Consider the following 20,231-nt stretch of genomic DNA (forward strand, 5'->3'; position numbering starts at 1 on the left):
GGAATTCTCTTATCACGCATGCGCCAAAGAGCGTCTATTAGACACGACGACTATTCCCGAATGTTCCTTCTTGTTTTTGGTGGTATTTATGACCTTTTTTCTCAACATTTGCATCTATATTTTATTAATAGCCCACTATTCGGCCCATATTTACACGTACAAAATAAGCTTTGTCACTAATTAATAAATTATCTGCATTAACAATGTCGATCTATGACTAAAACCTTTATATCGGGGCAGAAGAGAGATGTGTGAACCATCTTAGTTAATCTTTATCTTTGAATACAATCGCTGATACTTCTGGCCACCTTTCACCGTCGTCACACTTGATCACGATTCTGCGTGACGTGCTCGCGCCTTCTACGTCACGACCGTTGGAAAAGTGGACTGGGTGCGCGTGTCCAAAGCAAAGCAGACAAGTTCCATCCAGGCTAAAAATAGTTTACCCGGTATCGGTAGGTTGTGGTACACGTCTAGTGACGTCATTTGTGTGTGTGTGTGTGTGTGTGTGTGTGTGTGTGTGTGTGTGTGTGTGTGTGTGTGTGTGTGTGTGTGTGTGTGAGAAAGAGAGAGAGCGAGAGAGAGAAGGAGTAAATTTACCTTTTCCACAGAGCCAGCCGTGTTTGACTTAACGCTTTCACGCATATCCTTCCACTTTATTGCGGATGCATTAACACGTAACTAGGTAACATCTGGAACTGCTTGTTTATAGAGTTCCGCGGAAAGAATGGCTGTGTGAGCTAACACGGCAAGGGAACACGCGCGGGGATTTGTGCAAGTAGGTTTTTAAGGGATGGAGCACGAATTTGCAGTATGAAGGGGGGAGAAGGATTATTGGCTGTAATTGTCCAGATAGAGAAAGTGTTCCAGTGTGTGCGTGCATCGGCCAGCCAAAGAAGGCTCGGGTTTGGGGAGGGGGGGGTTAAGGCTGGGTTAGGGGGAGGGAGCTGCATGGATGACTCATACTGTATCTGCTGACACTTTGTGTGGACACAGCATTAGATATAATGATGTTTTCGTGATGAGAAGCGGTTGAGAAAATGTCCCCCCAAAACCATATGTCCCGACATTTATGGCCTCAACCTCAGCCACGGTGTAATACTGAGGTGATGTGGTAGCAGTTGAGTTCAGCGCTGACACGTCAAACACACAGAAAGGCCACATAATAAAGTGAGGATTTGTTGGTACACGCACAGGTTGCACGGCTGTGATTAGTTCGTCCTGTAAACTTTTATTCTTCTTAATGCAGGCCTGGCACGAACACTCGAATTATCCCTGACACTTGTTAACGCCCTCTTTACCACCACAACTCCACCATTGTTGTGAGAAGACTGCTGCACGCGCACTCATCCGCGCGCGCGTGCACGCGCACTCCCCAGTCATAACTGAATGACGGCAGGTCGCTATGGAAACTGCGTTACGCTCCAGGCTGCCGAAGGAGAAACAAGAGCGCGAGGACTCGTTTCATTCTTCATTTCAGCACCACGCGCCTCCCGGACAGCGCCCGAATGAACTCGCGCGCAGATTCTGGCAACGCATGCCTTATAAGGGACCCAGCCGCGTCAGCATCGAGTCTAAACGGAGCGGGCAGGGACTTCAAAAGAAAAAACAAAGCCAGTAGAAAACACGAACTCTCCGGACCTGTAGCTCGGTGGATACCCGCTGTTTCATCCCGCTGACAAGTCAGGAGCCGCTCGCTCCCTCAGATGCCTCAGCAACAGGTAAGAACACTCAGCTCTGTGAAGTTTTTTTTTTTTCTTTTAATCCCGTTTTTAAGTTTTTAATTCTCACGAGTGCTGCCCTTTACCCTGGCAGGCACTTCATTGCGCTTAATTGCCTCCACTTGCCACAGGACTGTGAAACTGTACAAGTGGTGAACTATAACACCCAACAGGTGTTAACTTTTATGGGAAAAATTAATAGCTGTATTTTTATTTCTTATTTATTTCTTTATTTTAGCAATGTACTGGTGAACTCAAGCACTGCATTTAAAAATACAGGCTTTCTTCTCAGTAAATATTGTGTTATAAGCTCAGTAAGTAGCCTACTGAGTTGTCTTCCACTTCAGTATTCATATGTTTATAATATTTCAAGGGGATAAAAGTAAAAATCAAGGACTTGCATGCAAATAACATATATGCATGTATGTATGTGTGTGTGTGTGTGTGTCTGTCTGTCTATATATAGGTATATATAAAGGACATATATTTAGAGTATTCTAACCACAGGACTAACTCTCCCTCCTGTGTGCTACTTGACAGATTTTATACACAAGACATTCACCTGAGTTTACAGAGCCTTATTGTTTGTTTGTACATGTAGCCCAGTGTGTATGAGCTTCTCAGATTTGTTGGGTTTTCAGTGGCTATAGATTATGTGTGAGCTGAGCCGATACGCCTGGATGAGTCACTCAGGCTGCAAGTTTGCAGGAGAGTGAGAAAGGGGGAGGGGGGTTGTGGGGGAAATACAAGGGGCCAGTTGGAAAAACGCTCCTGCAGTGCCTCGTCAACATATTGTGTCGCTGTGCGTGTGATAAGTGTAAACATCTGGAGGTGTTTGTATCAGCTCTGGATGTATGATCATTTTGCGATGTGAAGTTTGCCTGGTTAAAGTGGGACACGTGAGCCGATGTCTCATCCACAAAAGCTATTTAGGAGCTCTGTGCTCTAAGACTCAACTTCTTTTCATCCTGGTAAGCAGTTCTTCAAAAAACAGCAACTTCTGTACTTCTGTAGCTTTATGTACGATCTGCACTTATGCTGATTTAGTGTTTGTTGAAATGCATGCAAAGCTTTCTAAGACGCCCCCATTATAGATTTTGTTTGTGGTTGTTACAGACTATAACCCTCTGGTGTCTGACTAAATGATACCAGAAAGCATCCGATTACTGCTCATTATTATCCCACTGTTTAGCCTGCTAGTATTGACAAATCATAGCAATCAGCTGCATTCAGCTGTAGCACTGAGTGACAACTATTGATTAAAGCAAACAATAGATCATAATGGGCTGCTATGAACCACAGTTGCAAACACGAACACGAGCACTCACTCGCCGAAACACTTTGACAGGCGCTCACAATCGCACACTCAGTCACTTAACAGAGACTCTTCAGACTGACTTGGTTAGGCAAATAAAGATATTGTGCAGCTTATTGAAAATATTTTGACTCTTTAGAGATTTATTAATGGAGTCTGGATGCAGAGGCTGAGTGTGTAAGTGCCAGGAGGACTCCACATGTTAAATGCCAAACAGCATAATTAGCTCTTATTTAATTTCTCTTTGTTTCAATTTGGGTTGGAATTTTTTTTTATACATTTAACATGCAGTCCCACAAATGGATGGAGTTATTGATTGTAATATGCACGCATCATGTGCTGCACACACGGCCACAAAAACAGATGTGTGTCTTTAATTAGTGACGTTGGTGTGATTAATGCAGTCTGCTGGTGATGACTCATTCAACTTAACCCTTTCTTGTCCGGTGAAAATAATAAACAAAGGTTGCATTTTATTATCTTTTATTATTATCTTATACAAAGGCTAAGTAAATGTTATATTTTGAGTTAAAGGAATTACATTAAATCCTGAGCCAGCAATTAATAGATGGAGTGTAAATAAAGTGACTAATTAACACGTTGTAAGTCATGAGCAGTAAATACTGTAAAGCATTTCAGACTCTTTTTGTAACTCGACCACTTCCCCATAATTTGCTGTGACCTGGGTGAACAGTTGAAGAGTATTTATGCAAAGCACATCTGCGTGGTTTGCTCCATGTGTCAGCTTGTCAACACAGCAGTTACATTAGCATTGTGGAAAAGCTGTCAGCCAAGCTGTGACTTGCAGACAGCAGACTGGCAGAGAGTGTGCATATGAGTGATACTGAGTGTGTGTGTGTGTGTGTGTGTGTGTGTGTGTGTGTGAGAGAGAGAGAGAGAGAGAAACACACAGCATATTTCATTGAGGAGCTGTAATAAACTCTCATTGTCATCCCTCCCTTCAGGGCAGCAGCATGTCTGAAAAGAAATCCAGTCAGCGATTTCACAGCCTGAACGCTGAGCAGGTGGAGGTTCTCCATCAGGTTCTTTCAGAGGTGGTTCCAATCCACGGCCGTGGGAATTTTCCCACGCTGGAGCTGCGTCCTCGTGACATCATCATTGCCGTGCGGGCCAGGCTGCAGAAGCAGGGAATCACAGTTAGAGATGTTCGTCTGAACGGCTCCACGGCCAGCCACGTCCTTGTCCGAGACAACGGAACAAGCTACAAGGACTTGGACATCATCTTTGGAGTGGAGTTGCCCACTCAAGAGGAGTTCCAGGTGAGATTACTGTAGCGTTTAGACACCAGTTACCTGCGCTGACAGCATTGAATAAGCCATGTAGGGGTTGCAAATGATTTTTACTGGGGTTCTGTTAAACATGATATTGTAATCCTAACCATAATTAATTTGTAGCTGAATCGATCATGCTTGTTTTAACTAGATTATACCAAAACCTAAACCACAGCAATGATTTTTATTTCAGTAGATCGTTGTGATTAGTTGTAGCTGTCATGCTGTTAACTTTTTGCCCTCCCAGGTGATCAAAGAGTCAGTGCTGGGCTGCTTGCTGGACTTTCTGCCTGCTGCAGTCAACAGGGAACGGATCAGCAACGCCACAATGAAAGAGGCCTATGTCCAGAAAATGGTAAAAGTCTTCAACGAACATGACCGCTGGAGCCTCATCTCCCTCTCAAACAACAGTGGCAAAAACCTGGAGCTCAAATTTGTGAGTGCGCTCAGGCGCCAATTTGAGTTCAGCGTAGACTCCTTCCAGATCATTCTGGATCGTCTTCTAGAGTCTTACATGCAGAAGGACTCGCAGCGCAAAATGAATAAGGTTGAAGTTAAGGACCAGCCCGCAGAGAATCAGAATAAATACTCTCCTTCCCTGCTGAATCAAACAGCTGCGCCAGAAACAGAAAAGCCCACAGACAGAGACATTTTCGGTGAAGAAGGTGCTCAAAACAGCCAGATAAAACAGAGAGATGAGGTGCAGGAAAACAATTCTCAGACCGAATTCTCGCAACAAACTGTACATTCAAACCAGACAAAACACACAGCACTGGAGAAAGACAGCAAAGAGAAAATACCTGAAGGGTTGAAGGAAGTGTCAGAGCACGGAGAAAACTTAAACCAGACAGGCCAGACATCTTTGTCAGAAAAGAAACAAGCCCCTGAGGAAGCTGAACCACCAGCTCAGATTGAACATGAGCCAGAGCTCTTGGAAAAGACTGAAGGCTCAACAAAGGTAGAACAGTTAAAGCAAGCGAAGCCCTGTGACGACTTACCACCAGCACATTCAAACCACGGAGAACTCTCTGTCCAGAAAGAACTTGCTAACCACACAAAACCCCCTGATGAACAGAAAGAACTAGCAGAGCAGATGGGACAGTCTGAGATGCCAAAAACCTCAAACGAAACCCAGGGAGAGTGTCTGAACCTTAGAGAAAGCCCTCGCAGTACAGAGCAATCTGATAAAACAAACGTATCTAAGTCTTTCGGAGAGTATGAAAGCAGCAGTGAGGAAGATAAAACACAACATGTGCCAGCTCTACACACTAGTACATCCTCACACAAGTTAGCAGATGAACAAAATGCAGAAACAGAGGAAGAAATAGAAGAAGAGAGGAAAACTGACACAGAAATATGTGAAATCACAGAGAACACACAGGGTATTGATTGTTCCTGCTCCTCCTCTTCTGCTCTCACACTTTGCAGCACACAGCTTCCTGACGCACAGGATTTGCTGGAGATTGACAACACACAACAAACAGAAAACTCAGAAAAAACACCTAACACACTTGATGCCGCTAACCCTCCAGATACTCAGGATATTTTACTTCCACCACCTAGCCTTTCTTCTGACAAAAAGACCTCCTCTGCTCCCCCTTGTAAGGCCTCAGAGAGACTATCTCACATGGTGGTGCTCAAACACTCATCCCCCAAACCCCCTCGGAGGATGTGCAGAAAGGTCACCCCCAGTCCTAACCCCAGCTCACTCCCCGAAAACGAGTTACTCGTTTCTGTGCCCTGCCTGGAGTCAAACCCTCACGCGAGCCCCGAGATAGCCTTTAACACAGAGCCAACTGCTTCCAGTTCAAACTCTACAGCTACCCCAACAAGCACCATTCCTTTTAAGACTAATTCTGAACCTAGTCCTTCCAGTAACCTAGCTTCAGATCTTAACTTTAGCCCAGCTCCGGATCCAGCCCTTGATATAATCTCCACCTCTACTCTGAATTCCATGTCTGCTTTACCTCAAGACCCACCGGTTTCTCAGTTAGCCACAGAAGACCCAGGTGAAACGGCTACTCAGAGCCCTACTGAAACACCAACTACACATGTGGATTTCAGTGAGCCCAGTCAGTCCTCCCCTACAGAAACTGCCAAACAAGTAGAGCCCCTTGACTCAGCAGACATGTTAGTTTCACAGTCAGATCCTTCTAGTTCCAGAACAGAACAAGAGACCAAAAAGATGGCTGTGAATCAACCAAGTGACAGCCCGCAAGGGTCCGCCTTCAGTCCAGCTTCTCCTGTCCACTGTGTTACACCTCCTGTGTCCTGTCTCACCCCTCCAGTAGTTAGTCTGTCCCCTCCTTGCCTAACTCCCCCGCCCCCCATCCTCAGCCCTCCCCCATGCCTGACCCCTCCATCTCACTGCCTCTCGTCTCCGATGCTAAGCACTGTCAGCCCTGCTACTAGCTTTAGCTCTCCAACCCTAAGCTTCAGCCCTACCTCATCCTGCCTCAGCTCGCCTCCTTACCTCACCCCTCCAATGCTCAGCTTGAGCCCTACACCGCTCTGTCTCACACCCCCTTCCCCCTGCCTGAGCCCTCCCCTCCTCTGCCTCACTCCACCGGTGGAGTCGGAGGACCTTGTACCTCAGGTATCTTCAGACATGGAGCCTTTGATACTAAACACGGACAGTGATGAACAGATTAAAGAGTCTTCCCCTCAGCCGGGAGTTCCTCTCTTACAGTTGGAGGTTAAAAAAGAACATGAATATATCTCATCTTTGCCTCAGGTTACTGAGCCTGTCTCTTTTCCAATCACTATCCCAAGTTCCACCTCACATGTTCTGCCTCACTCTCAGTCTGAATGCCCCAGGGAATCTGCCTCTCCAGAAGCCACTGAGGCAGCCAACTCTGTGCCTGAGAACAAAGAGGCCCCTGAGGTAACCACAGACACTTCTGAACAGTGTGACTCTCCTCAGGCATCTGACTCAGTCCCTGCTGTCGAGGTCCTGGCAGAGAGCATGTATGGTGACTTTGAGGCAGCCATGGACCACCTGCGCTACCGCCTGATTGCTACCAGGAACCCCGAAGAGATTCGAGGTGGTGGCTTGTTGAAATACAGCAACCTGTTGGTGCGAGACTACCAACCAGCCAGCGAGACTCAGATAAAGACACTGGAGCGCTACATGTGCTCACGCTTTTTTATTGATTTCCCTGACGTGCAGGAACAACAGCGAAAGATCCTGTCCTACTTGAAGAACCATTTTATCGGCGAGGAGAGAAGCAAGTACCAGTACTTGATGACGTTGCGTCGTGTGGTAGATGACAGCACAGTGTGTCTGATGGGACACGAAAGGCGTCAAACACTGAATATGATCACAGTGCTGGCACTGAAGGTTCTGGGAGAGCAGAACATAATACCCAACACAGACCATGTGACGTGCTTCTACCAGCCTGCCCCGTACCTTGCTGAGCACACTGCCCCCTATCTAGCAGAACCCAGCTACTGCAGCTACTACATACCCCAAGGGGGATCAGCTCTGCTGTACCAACCTTACCCTTTACACCTGCACCCGCAAACTGGACTTGTGTAAAACATGCATGGATACACATGTCATTACACAAAATACACAACTGAGCTAGGGGATGGTGCATGCTCCAAAGAAAAAGCTTGAGAATGGAAATATAATCCAGGGATAAACTGTTTGGTCTATAATAGACCTATGGGGGTGGGATTGAGTGGGTTTTTACACTAAACTCCCCAAGTACTCTGTAAGGTTCTAACATGATTATATGTAATTATTTGGGCTTTGTGGAAAATACTAATTCTTCCGATATTGTTAAAAATTCCAGAAAATGCTGTATGCACTACATGAGTCATAGGCCTTTGGTCTCCCTGGGAAACCAAATGTGCTGTGGACATTCTCTCTCTCTCTCTCTCACACACACACACACACACACACACACACACACACACACACACACACACACACACACACACACACACACACACACTTCCAGGGTCTTAAATTCTTGTAAACTCTTTCCATGTTCTTACTGTGTTGTTCTTAATGGGTTTGTTCAGAATGTGGACCTTGCCTGTGGTTGATATTGTGCATGGATAAATTAGGACTGTTCACTGCCAAATACTGTGTGACTACTATGCTTCTTAAACAGTTTAATGTAACTTTGTTATTCCTTTACCGAAAGAGGTGTATTCCAAAAAAAGGAGAGAGGGATAAGTCTACTAGTGTGTACAGTATTTTTATCAAATCACTCTCATACATATAGACACACATACATGCATACATACATAAAGAGATACAAGGTAACGCATATTACTGTATACACACAAAGTTAGACAATGCATGAGTAGCTTAAAAGGTCACATCCTACAATCAAAACAAGGCTTTTAATTTATTAAAAATTGATCTATTTTTGCAAGACTTTCCAAGATTATACTCAGTGGTAAAAAGACTGATTAGTTCTTACAAAAAAGTCTAACAACATTGCCTTTGGAATAGACTGTACAGCGTATTGATTACAGTATATCGTGTGAAAATACACTGCGTTGTTTTCAGGTAAACTGTGTTAAGATGTGCTGCTTGATTCCTTTCTGTTGTGGAGTCTTTTCTGTAATCATGTGAAGTATTGTATCATCTAGTGTTAATTTAATTAATACTGCGGTTTACTCTATGGAGGCGGTCAGGTTAAAACCATCTTTGGGTCATCTCTAAACCTGGCAGATGCAGCTCTGTCTAAACCGATTTGCTTTAAAACTCATGCGACTCCTCTCAGCGTACATCGGCTTCAGCCGATTCGCAGCAGAACCCACGTGAATCGAGTTCGGATCCACCTCAAACCTGTTTGAATCTCAGTTTGAAACCGTGCAACAGCAACTATGACCAAAGATGGTTCGGTAGGGAAATCAAGTGCCTAAATGTGAGACATCATTGGCATGTCTTTATCTCACTGCACTGGGGATGTTAATGGGGTGGGCCTGGGGCTGGGTTGGGTGTTTGTTCAGTTGTTGACCCCTGTTATTGCTGCCCATTTTGATGTCTTCTTTAATGTAGTCCTGTTGTAGTTTCTGTATGTACATTTTGATAAAATAAAGGGGAGACTCGACAAACCTTCACATGTGAGTGAAACTGATTCTTTTTTCCCCTTTTTTCAAATCGGTTAATGCTTCGACTGCAAAGAGAAAAAGAATTCCACTATCGTATTTTCCTGCCTTTTTGCACGCACGTTCATAACCTCATGGCACTCCCGAAATGACATGCTGTGCAGCTTACGTATCCTTCCCCGTGATTAAGCTCTGTAATGATCCACTTAAGCGTGACCGACAAATAACGATGGTGCCCAGGAGAGCGACCCAGAGCTGTAAAATTCTGTCTGTGCGAGGCCTCTTATCACAAATCACCTGTCCTTCTGATGTGTTTGGACACAGATGACGCACGAGCTACGCAACACAGCAGGCTCAACAATGTGTAAATGTGAGGAGAGTACGGTTCATGAGGTGTGAGAGTGATCGGGGAGAAAGGAGAGGAGGGAGACGGTGTGTGTGTGTATGTTTGTATGGGTTGGAATTTATGATACTACGGGGTCCTAAATCTGTTTACATAGTCATATTTATGGGGACTTGTCATCTTTATGAGGACATAAAGCAATTTAAATCACTACAGAATAAGATGGGGACATATTTTAAGGTAAGGCGATAAGGTTAAGGTATGTCTCTAAGAAATGACTGTAAGTCAAGAGTCCTCTGAAGCCATGGTAACACAGCCTTGTGTGTGTTCTTCTGATGGAAATATTTGTGCAGGGGCGGCATCAGGTGGTCCCTTTCCCCAGCTAGTAATTGAAGAGACTTACAGTATAATGAAACAATAGGACTCCCTCCTTACTCCCTCATTCCATCCTTTCCTCCCACTTCACACCACTGATAGGTCATTGGCACAGGGGGAGACGAGGTGTATCTTGCGAGGAGGCTGTATTGCCATGGTCACGCAGCATCTATTCCCACACAGTAGGGCTTGCACACGCACGCGGCTTTCTGAGAGGAAACGGGAGCATGTGATCTAATAGTGTCTGTATCAGTGTTTCACAGACCTCTGAGCTACTCATGTCCACTCAGGGTTTCCATAGAGACACAGACAGGGAGCACTGTGGGTGCAGAGAGCATGACGGAAGACAGGGAAGACCCACACACCAAATGAGGGGGAGAAAGAGATGGGAAAAAAACAGGAAGAATGAAAAGAAGGTGGGTGAGGTGAAAAGCTAGTGGACGGCGATGATGTATGGATATAGAAACGGAGCTGAGGAGGAGACGGAAAGCAGGGGATGAGGAGTGAGTGAGGTGGGAGGGGGGTGGGTTTATAGATGAAGCCAGGCAAGAGAGGAGCAGGAGCATGGGAGTTTGATGGGGAGAGCGTGGGAGGTTGTCAGGCCTTCAGTCACAAGGGAGTCACCGTGAGGTGGCTGCAGTGACGGCAGCAGTGATGTCAGAGCAGGAACACACACACACATGTCCACACACATCTGCATGCACATCAATTTTCCTAATGGTCTGCCCACCCGTCCACCCTCAATAAACATTTTCAAACTCAGTGAGACAAAAAGAGAACATCACCCACACATCTGCCTTTGTCTCTTTCTGTCCCTCACACACTCAGGCCAATACATTTGGTTAGATGATGTTCTCAGCACCATTTTATGAACACAATATGGGTTCTAGTTTGATATGCTCACATTGCCTAATCTTTTTATACCTCAGAGTTAAATCTGGAATCGCTTGTGGGCACATTTAGCCTCTGCAGGGGAAAAAATGTAAAAAAAGAAAAGAAAAGAAAAGCATCAAGTTGGGGTTAGCGGAGGCTTAAGGGATGAAACATGTAGCTCTGCCTGAAGTGTGTATTAAGATAATTAAGGCTGCCGACAAATGTATTCCCCCTGCTCCCACTCCCCCGATCATATTCCCATGAATTAATTTTTCTGCTCCTTTCTCTCGATTACCCTTTAAAGTCTCCTGCGAGCGACTGTAAGAGTCCAAAACCAGTTGGGACGGCTTTATTTGCCTTTGCAGACAGAATTTGTCTTTTAGTGATTGAGCAGTGCAGAGCAATAAAATGGACACACAGTATTCACCATTCATATATTCTCTCTTTCATTCACTACAACCTCCCTCTTCATCATCCCCACTACCCCACATCCCACACCCATGTCCTCGCCCTCCCATCCACTGTGTTCCTACCCACCCACCTGCTTCCATGGCTGCAGTGACTCAGTCCTCTTCCAGCTGAGGATACATGAGAACATTATGGGGGGGGAAGGGGGGGGGGGGGAGAGATAAATACTCAAAGAAGTAAAGCAGCCAGAAAGACAAGTGTCTGCTGCATCATTAATGCTACCCACCACACCCACACACCCAAATCCCCCCCCACACACAGACACGCGCCGCCCCCGCTCTGAAACGGATGCGCTCTTACTTTATCCGGTAATTCATCCTTAAAAGCAAAAATTGGGCAGGCAGCGTGGAGTGTTTCAAAAATAGTTTTTTCATTTCTCTAGATAGAAGTCTGTGTCGTCACGACTCTGTGACATGGATGGATGATTTCTTAAAGGCGAACTTGCCAAATGCACGCCTTACATGGGCCCTGAATCAGAAAACCTTGAGGAATCAAAGCTGTCGATCATATCACTTTCTTTCTCTCCGAGCGGCGCCAACCCATCTGTGATGTTTTTCACGCTCAGCTCGCACCACGATGGCTTTAACTTCCTCTTAAAGTAGTGGAAAATTGTGCACCGATGTGGAATATAGTGGCAGACAATTATGTTTACTGAGCGGCTGTCTGTGCCTCCCGCCTGCCTACTTCACTCTTAGTTATCAGATTTATTCAGGAACCCGCGGGTCAACGAGACCTTACTTCTTTTTTTAATTATGCAAACTAAATTCAGCATAATGGATCTTAATGGTGGCTGTGTGGCAAAGACACTGGCTTACATAAGAGGTGATCAATCAGGCGGACGGAAAGGGAGGTTTACGACAGTGGGAGGGGCCCATTTTACTGAGAAAAACATGCAGGTGGCTGCTGTGAGTTTACTAAGTGTTTTGCTTCATACAGCAGCACAAGTGCTGCTATGTAGCTGATGATGTATTGTGACATTCACTGACGAATTTCAGTTTCTGTGCTCAAATCCTTCAAAAAATGTCAGCTTTTAGAAAGTAGTTCTTTTCATGTTCAAGACAAGATGCGGTGGATTCCTTTTAGACTCTTCACACCCTCTCATTTAAATGAACAGTGGGGTACAGTTACCCAGCATTCAACAAGATAACCCATCTATGTGCGTCAATAGCATGCCTTAATTGTAGTCATCTTCTTTTCATTCTTCCAACAACCCCCTAATGCTGTCTTGTGTGATATTGTGTACATTCTTGGTTATACATGAAGAATTTATATTTTCTTGTTTCGATTCCCTCAGTCAGCGATAAGATGGCACGAGAAGTCTACGGAGGCCGGGACTGAATTCAGCGGAACCTTCATCCATTAAAAGGAAGATAATTCCACATTACATACGCACAGCAACTTTCCATTAGGTCTGCACAAAAACAAGAGTGGCTGTAAGCGTGCGCTGGAGTCGGCTTATATGCCAGTTTTTTGTTTCTTATTGAAATTTTAAAATTAGAATTTTTTTATGTTTTATACTTTGGTAAAGATCTGAGTGTCTTTAAATGCCATCTGTGGCGCCAAACAAGATTTTCTCTCTGTGTAAACAACAGAGCAGAGATCCTGCGCTCCGCGAGCCGCTCAGAGATGAAACTCAGTTCTGCATATCTGAATGTGCCTGTGTGTGTGTGTGTGTGTGTGTGTGTGTGTGTGTGTGTGTGTGTGTGTGTGTGTGTGTGTGTGTGTGTGTGTGTGTGTGTGTGTGTGTGTGTGTGTGTGTGTGTGTGTGTGTGGAGATGGTGTTTGTGTGTGCTGATGTTTATGCCTGTGATCCGTAGGACTGCTGCTGTTTGCAGTGAAGCATGTATTAGCATGGGACTGGAACAGTCCCACACACACACACACACACACACACACACACACACACACACACAGGAGGGGAAGAGGAGGGGAGTGTGTGTGTGTTCACTGATTGACGTCACAGACGCCCACTCATTTCCATCTTGTCTGTGTGCACGGAGAGAATAGATCCCCATCTGCATCCAGCTCTTCTCCCCTGCACACTTCCTCTCCTCTCTTCTCCCCTTCCCCTCTTCTTCCTCACCTCCCGTTAGTTTCCTCTTCCTCTCTTTCTCCTCCTGCGTCTTCCCATTCACTCCTGAACATCCCACCCCCATCGAGTACAGATAAACAAGACAGTCGAACACAAACAGTTGTTTAAGACAGCCAGACATTTTCCATTGAAAATGTGAACCTGAACCTGTGTGTGTGTGTGTGTGTGTGTGTGTGTGTGTGTGTGTGTGTGTGTGTGTGTGTGTGTGTGTGTGTGTGCGTGCGTGCGCGCGCGCGCGCACACTGTCCCCCAGCTTTACGCGTGTGCAAAAAGTGTGACGTCCTTTCCACAACAATTGCTCATCCACATTCACACAGTGCTCTTCCTGCTGACGACAGGGCATCATTTAAATCACTTCCTCGCAAAAGGTCATCCTCATTCTTTTTTACTCAGAGAGCACCCCACCCTCCATCTCCTTCCATGTAACACACACCGAACTACGCGGGGAAGATGTGTGCAAACATGCACCGTCCCTGACCAGAGGGATGCGGACAGGGGGGAGGTAAACGACGGGAGCTGAAAACGCGTGGGATGACAGAATAGGCTGTGCAAATGTTTAAAAATAAATAAATAAAAGGGGGAAAATGGGGGTGGGGGCTATTTTAGTCAACAAGCCTGCCAGGAGTAAGGACAAAGTGAGAGTAAACACTGGCGGTGGAGGGGGGTTCATGCACGGCGGGGGCAAAGCAGCCTTGTGATTACTCAGACCAGACAGTGAAAAGACAGAAGAGGATGAGCAGGCAGACCGGCAGATGGGCCGAGAGACAGATAAAGCAGGCAGACAAACATTCAATTTCAGCCAGAGCACTCAGCACGCACACACAGGCAGAAGATAAAACAATATCGGTAGGGGCTCATTAGAACTTTGATGCCCGATTGCCTTAAGAGAGGGCTGCATGTTTGGTTTGTTTGCGCGTGTTTGTGTGTGTCTCGGTATCAAAGCCGTTAACGAGTCAGAGGGCTGAATGGACGGATCAATGAGAGTGTAAGAGCTGAGGAATATCACAAGGAGTGCACAGATGAAAGAAGGTGGTGAGCAATAAAAAAGAGACCACCCTGGCTGAGATCTGAAACTTTCTGTCTGATCAATAATGTATTTCCTTTAGTTTCCCTCACTTATCGACGGATCTCACACACAGAGGCTGCGAATTAATCGCCTGGGCCCGACCGTGTGCTTTTATCCGGCCCGGCTCAAGTCACACTAGATTGAAAAGTAAATGCATTAAACAACAGCTGATGACAAGAGGATTAAAAGCCATAACGAAGCGAGATGTGAATAAGAAGGGGAAGGGAGGTAAGGAGGCCTTTGAAATGCTTTTTTTTTTTTTTTTGCTCTATTAAGAAATGTGTGAGTCATCTCTCATAGTAAATTAATAATAAAAAACAGAATAACGCCTTTTAATGCATGAGTTAATCAAATGTAAGGTTAATCAAAGCTCCACATGAGGCCGTGGGCAAAGAGCGTTTTTTGTTTTGGTTTCTTTTAAGGTATGAAATATGAGACAAGACTGACATCTAGTGGCGGCGAGGCGCAACGACGCTTAACGCACAGCAAGACATCGACAAAATGGAGCCCAGTGCTCGGCCATGACAATGCAGGTCAGAGGGACTGAGACTGCTGCACAGCATAGCGGAAGAGAAGGGGGGAAATAACCCAAAACTAAACAAAATAAATAAATACAAATTAAAATCGAGCGTCATATTGTGCAGTGATTCACAGATAAGTGAAGCACATGAAGACACAAAGCTGAAGCTTAAACCAGAGGAGCTGCTGCAGGCTGTTGCACCCAGTCCAAGCCTGGAAAACAATGCTGTTACAAACACACACACACATGCATGTGTCTTCATATACTTGAACTCACAGCAGCGGTTGACTTTGAGGCTCAACAGAACGCAGCAAGCGTGCACGCTCACACACCCAGTGCTGCAGGCAAGTGCACATCAGAGTCGCCCACTCACACCGTGTTTGCTCAGCAGACTACAAGCATCTTCTTCACCATTCTCCTGCCAGGCCTTTGCCATGAACCGATGCATGAAAGCTTTGTACGTGCAACCTAAATGCGGGGCTCTCTTTAAAGCAGGTTACGAAATAAAGCAGCAACTTCTTCTTTCTTTCAGGGTCGAGGTGAATGTGGGTCACAGCACTCGCGCCAGGGTTTAACGTGAGCGTGTTAAGCCCTAAAGGGGAAGGAAGAAGCGGGCAGTTAGGAACTGTCTGCATCTAGGCCCTTTTTCTCTGGGTTTGTAAAGGCTGCGAGCCAGAGAGGATGTAGAAGCATGACTTTATTAAAGGCTTTGCTCAGTTACTGGGTATGATGTCCTCTCACTGGTGCATTTTAGAAGGATCGATCAGTGGGATGAACAATGAAGGTCTGGCTGACCTTTCGCTGACCTGACCTCCCTTAAAGAGTCTTTTGCAACAGATATTTGCAGTCTGGGCTGTAACAAACATGCCTCGAGTAAGTTTGGAGGATGAAGTGGACTTGAGTGTGTAATCAGAGAAAGGAGGACGGATGAAATGTGGAATCTATAACCTGCAGCAGCTTCTCTTGAAGGAAATACTGGATTTTGCTAAGTGGCAAGGATGTTCTTGTTTAAAAAAGAAAAATGAATGCAGTCATTTTTGATTATGCGTACAGATAGATCCCGGGAGGCTCTTAAGCACAGTTAGTAGTGGAAATCGCATGCTTTAAAGACGCAAGCAGGCTTTATATTTCAATTCAAAGACAACACATGGTTGCTTTTACCTACGAAACGCTTGAGTTTTGACTCACAACCCATTTTCCCCCATTCATTTCCCTTTATTTATCCCACTCTGTCGTCAAAGAAAGCAAACTGGACACTCCGATTCGAGGAAAATTCCCAGGACTTCTTTTTATTAAGAGAATTTCAGAACATAAGAGAGGGACCGGACACCTGCATATATGTTTTTTTTCTTTTTTTTTTTTCCTTTTTTTTTGTCACAGAAGGATTCCAAATTCAATCGCTGTTAAAAAACCAAAAAAACCGAACCAAACCAGAAAAAACTAAAACAAAAAACAGTGTTTAGAAAAGCTGGCGTGACAGCGTGGATGGAGCGGGAGCTGTTTTGTTTTGTTGTTTTTTTTAGAATTTTTTTCCTCTTTTCTTTTATACACGCAGGGTCGTCTAAGGAGACGGATCGGAGGCAGTCGCCGTTCTCCGGAATGTTTCACATGTTCGTCTTCCTCTTTCTTATGGACAACACGCTAGTAGTTTTTCGTTTTGTATCTTTTTTTTCTTCTTCTTCGTCAAAACACAATTTCAATGAAAGAAAAAAAAAAAAAAAAAACACCATGAGACAGAAGCAGAGAAACAAAAATGGAAAAAAAAAAAAATGAGGAGGGGACTCACTGCACGTTTATAGAGGTCTAAAAGGAATCGCCCACACCGACATGTCTGAACCGTTGTAGTAAAAACGTGGATAAAAGGGGGGGAGAAAGGGGAGGAGGTGAGGAAGAAAAGGTCTGATTTTTGTGGAGTTAGAAGTGAAACAAACAAACAAAAAAAACCCACAGTAATACACAACTCACAACATGGCCAATCCGGCAGGGACACGCTTTCTACACCAAAAACAAGCCTTCAACAATCATGAAATGCCATTTAAAAAAGATTTTAGTGTGTTCATTTCGCTTGCAGACACTTTGATATGACCACTGCAAATCTGCAAGGCGCTCCATAATCAGCTTTGCTTTTTTGTGCTAAAAATCTGTACGGATACTTATAAAATCATTGATAAAAATATTCCTCTGTTAACAATACGCCTTGGAGGGAAACCATGTGAGAGAGACTTAGAGGGGGGGTGGGATGGGACTGGCTGGGGTAGTTTTTTGGGTGGAGTGGGGGGGAAGGGGCTGTGGAAGATGGAGGAGGAGAGAGTTTGGGCAGTGGTGCTACTCGGACTTGGCCTCCTCCTTGGCCTCCTCGGGAGCTGCCTCCACCTAAGGGATGAAGCAGAAAGGCTGAAGTTAAAACTTTGTTCGTTTTTGGTGAAATCGTGAAATTACCAGGGTTGTCCAAAAAGGCCAAGGGGAGGGGCGTCCCCCTGCGCACACACCTCGTTGGTCTTGGCCTCGCCGTTCTCAGAGTGGTTTTCCTCGTTCGCCTCTGCCTCGGCGTTCTCCTTCGCCTTCTTGGTCTTCTTGTCCTCCTTCTTGTCGTTCACAGCCTTTTCTTTCTGTTCAGGTTTAGACACAAGCAGTGAGCATGCTGAGCATCTACAAACGCCCTCCCTCCACCCTCGAATACTACTTCATTTAGCCTCTCACCTTCGCCGCCTTCTTCACCTTTGGTTCCGGCTTGGGCGGGGCCGGTTTCTGGGGAAAGAAGAGGAAAGCGATGTGGAAACTGCTACGCTTGAATACAGCAGCACTACAGGAGTATCTATGATAGTTTAGAGCCTGTTTTTTCCCAGTACTTCTGAATGTTCATGAGGACTTTGGTGCATGAAAGACATCTTTAAACCCCTAAAATGTTCCTGAAAAGAAACTTCTTTCAATAAAGACACAGCGTGCCAATAATTTGCTTCATTAAGAAAAAAAAACCCCACAGTCAATACTGGGGGTCGATTATGCCAGCTATTGGCTTTTAGTTAGTATTACATGTAGATACATGTGAACACATCTTTGAGGTTGATTTTGGCTGTTTTAACTCACTGTAATGTTCATTAATCTTGCTTTAATTGTGAATTTAGGCAAATTAAAGTATATCTGAGACATTTGTAGTAATTTTAATGCACTATATAACTGTTCTCAAGTCACTGCTATGTTTTGTTATGCAAAAACAACTTGTTGAAAAGTTTTGCTTTGCTGGAAAACGCAGTTCTTGCTCCTATGCGCCCCTATGCACACTCAATTTAAATATCTGCATGTGCTACACTTTTAGCCGCTCTGCTTTGTTTGGGTTTTTTACGTGTCCATTCTCATCAGGTGATGTCGGTGAGCGTGGAAAAGTGTGTGCCATCTTACCGCCGATAACCGAGCTGATCTCCTCTGGGGCTGAAACATGACAAGAGGTTGTTGTTAATGCGAGGCTTTTATTTTGACAAGCAGGAAGCACAGACACACAGGTATTTAATCTAAAATTTTTATTTTCCCTTTTAATCTTTCACGTGCTGATTAAAATCTGAATTTAAATGGCGTGCGAGAGGTGCAGCTCGCCGTTTCCTTGCTTACCTCCTCCTTTTCTCCTGCCTCTGCTCCGTGTGCCTGAAAAACACAACACAACAGCTTTAAATGAGTGACTGGAAAAAATAAGAGCTTAGCTGCTGTTTATATCAACAGCGAACAGATGCTGTGCGACCTGGACACATATTAGGATTGGTCATAGAGGTGCTGAAAAAACTTTTCAGTTTCAGGTGAAAAGCAAAGTTCATTTCAAATACAGGTGGGTTTAAGCGATTTACAGGCCAGAAATGCCGGCTCCACGCCTGGATTCCGACGGAGACTGTGAGAGCAGAGTCATGCGGGTCTCTGAGGCCATATTTCGAGGGTCCAGGCCTTGCTTTCCCCTTCCACGCCCCCCCATCTCTTTCTCTCATTCAGTGCATGGAGCTGAGATTTGAAAGCTGGCGCGGGAGTCTCTGAGAAGGGGGAGGGACCATGTTTAGCGGGCTCACAGGCGCCACCGGGCGGCAGGGAAACGCCATCGCAGCCATTTGGGACCGCGAACAAAGAGAGAAAATATATAATTTTATCGAAACGCGACGGCGAATGTTTGTTTTCGCGGTCAAAATGCAAAGTAAAGCCACTAAGGCATTTTCTGGCGCCACTTCGGGCCGGTTTGGAGCCCGAACGGCGATAAGCGAAGCGTTTGTTCTCGGTAGGTCGGGCGACGAAGGTGGACAAGAGCTGCAAAGCATGGCTGCTGCTTGTGCTTTAACTGCATGGAGACCGAGAGAGACTTCTGACTCCCCAAAGGACAGCGGCTCGCACACGAAAAAGGCGTTTTAAAGGCCGTGTCCGAGCAGGAAAATATTCGCTCTAACACAAAAAAAATGCAGATTATATCTAGAAAACAGGCAAAAAATTACCAGCGAAAAATAACCGCTATCCGTTGCGTTATAATTAAGTAATGTCTCAGAGGGATGTCTTCACAATCGTTTTCATTGCATTAATGGCTGCTATCCGCCTCAAAGTATTTTTGCTATTTTCGTAATACGTACCTTTCTCTTGGGCATGTTGATCTCTTGGAGGGTTTCCTTACAAATACAACTAAAAACTGTTTTTTTTTTCTCTGTGGGATCAGTGCATGTGAAGACGAGTGTCTCCCTTATGCTCGGCAGTGTAGTAAACACACTGGAACAGAGAGGCGAGTGGTTGAATGGGGGGAGGGGTGCGGCTAAAGGCATGATTGATAGGCCCTCGGCCAATCGGGTGACGCCATTGGGGGCTGCAGAACACTTGGAATTTTGGAGCCGGTGATGTTGAGGGGTCTGCCGCGAATGGCTTGTTCTTGCAGAGGGAGATGGGAGGAAGCCTGCAAAGAAGGGGGAAAAGGCTCGCGTTCGAGGACATGTTTGCCTTCACACGAGTGAGCCGTGTTAGTGTGTGTGTGTGTGTGTGTGAGAGAGGGAGCCGCATGCATGGTTCATACAGGCCCCGGCGGTAGGCAACATGCCCCCAGTGCGAGCCAGGCATCCTCGCTGGCTCTTATTAAAGCACAG

The 20,231-nt window shown here is 45.5% G+C and overlaps 2 protein-coding genes across 2 annotated transcripts; one reads left to right on the plus strand and one right to left on the minus strand.

Moving 5' to 3' along the window:
• Window positions 1-1,186: 1,186 nt before the first annotated feature.
• On the plus strand, window positions 1,187-9,246 carry tent5d (terminal nucleotidyltransferase 5D). Its single transcript, XM_080901943.1, has 3 exons — window positions 1,187-1,721; window positions 4,002-4,316; window positions 4,576-9,246. The coding sequence occupies exons 1-3, from the start codon at window positions 1,707-1,709 to the stop codon at window positions 7,864-7,866; spliced, it is 3,621 nt and encodes a 1,206-aa protein (XP_080758069.1). The 5' UTR covers window positions 1,187-1,706; the 3' UTR covers window positions 7,867-9,246.
• Window positions 9,247-16,397: 7,151 nt separating this feature from the next.
• LOC308408103 (uncharacterized protein) lies at window positions 16,398-19,884 on the minus strand. The gene is made up of 6 exons (XM_080900196.1): window positions 19,731-19,884; window positions 18,742-18,774; window positions 18,535-18,564; window positions 17,836-17,883; window positions 17,625-17,744; window positions 16,398-17,508 (listed from the first exon to the last, which is right to left on the minus strand). The coding sequence occupies exons 1-6, from the start codon at window positions 19,743-19,745 to the stop codon at window positions 17,461-17,463; spliced, it is 294 nt and encodes a 97-aa protein (XP_080756322.1). The 5' UTR covers window positions 19,746-19,884; the 3' UTR covers window positions 16,398-17,460.
• Window positions 19,885-20,231: the final 347 nt, after the last annotated feature.

This window comes from Rhamphochromis sp. 'chilingali', assembly GCF_963969265.1.
Source record: "Rhamphochromis sp. 'chilingali' genome assembly, chromosome: 13".
Classification (NCBI taxonomy): Eukaryota; Metazoa; Chordata; class Actinopteri; order Cichliformes; family Cichlidae; genus Rhamphochromis; species Rhamphochromis sp. 'chilingali'.

Excerpts from the sequence above, each read along its gene's own strand:
- LOC308408103 (XM_080900196.1), bottom strand. Across the intron at positions 17,884-18,534 it reads GATCAGCTCGGTTATCGGCG|AAACCGGCCCCGCCCAAGCC; the intron begins GTAAGATGGCAC and ends TTCTTTCCCCAG. Across the intron at positions 17,745-17,835 it reads AGGTGAAGAAGGCGGCGAAG|AAAGAAAAGGCTGTGAACGA; the intron begins GTGAGAGGCTAA and ends AAACCTGAACAG.
- tent5d (XM_080901943.1), top strand. Across the intron at positions 4,317-4,575 it reads CCACTCAAGAGGAGTTCCAG|GTGATCAAAGAGTCAGTGCT; the intron begins GTGAGATTACTG and ends TTGCCCTCCCAG.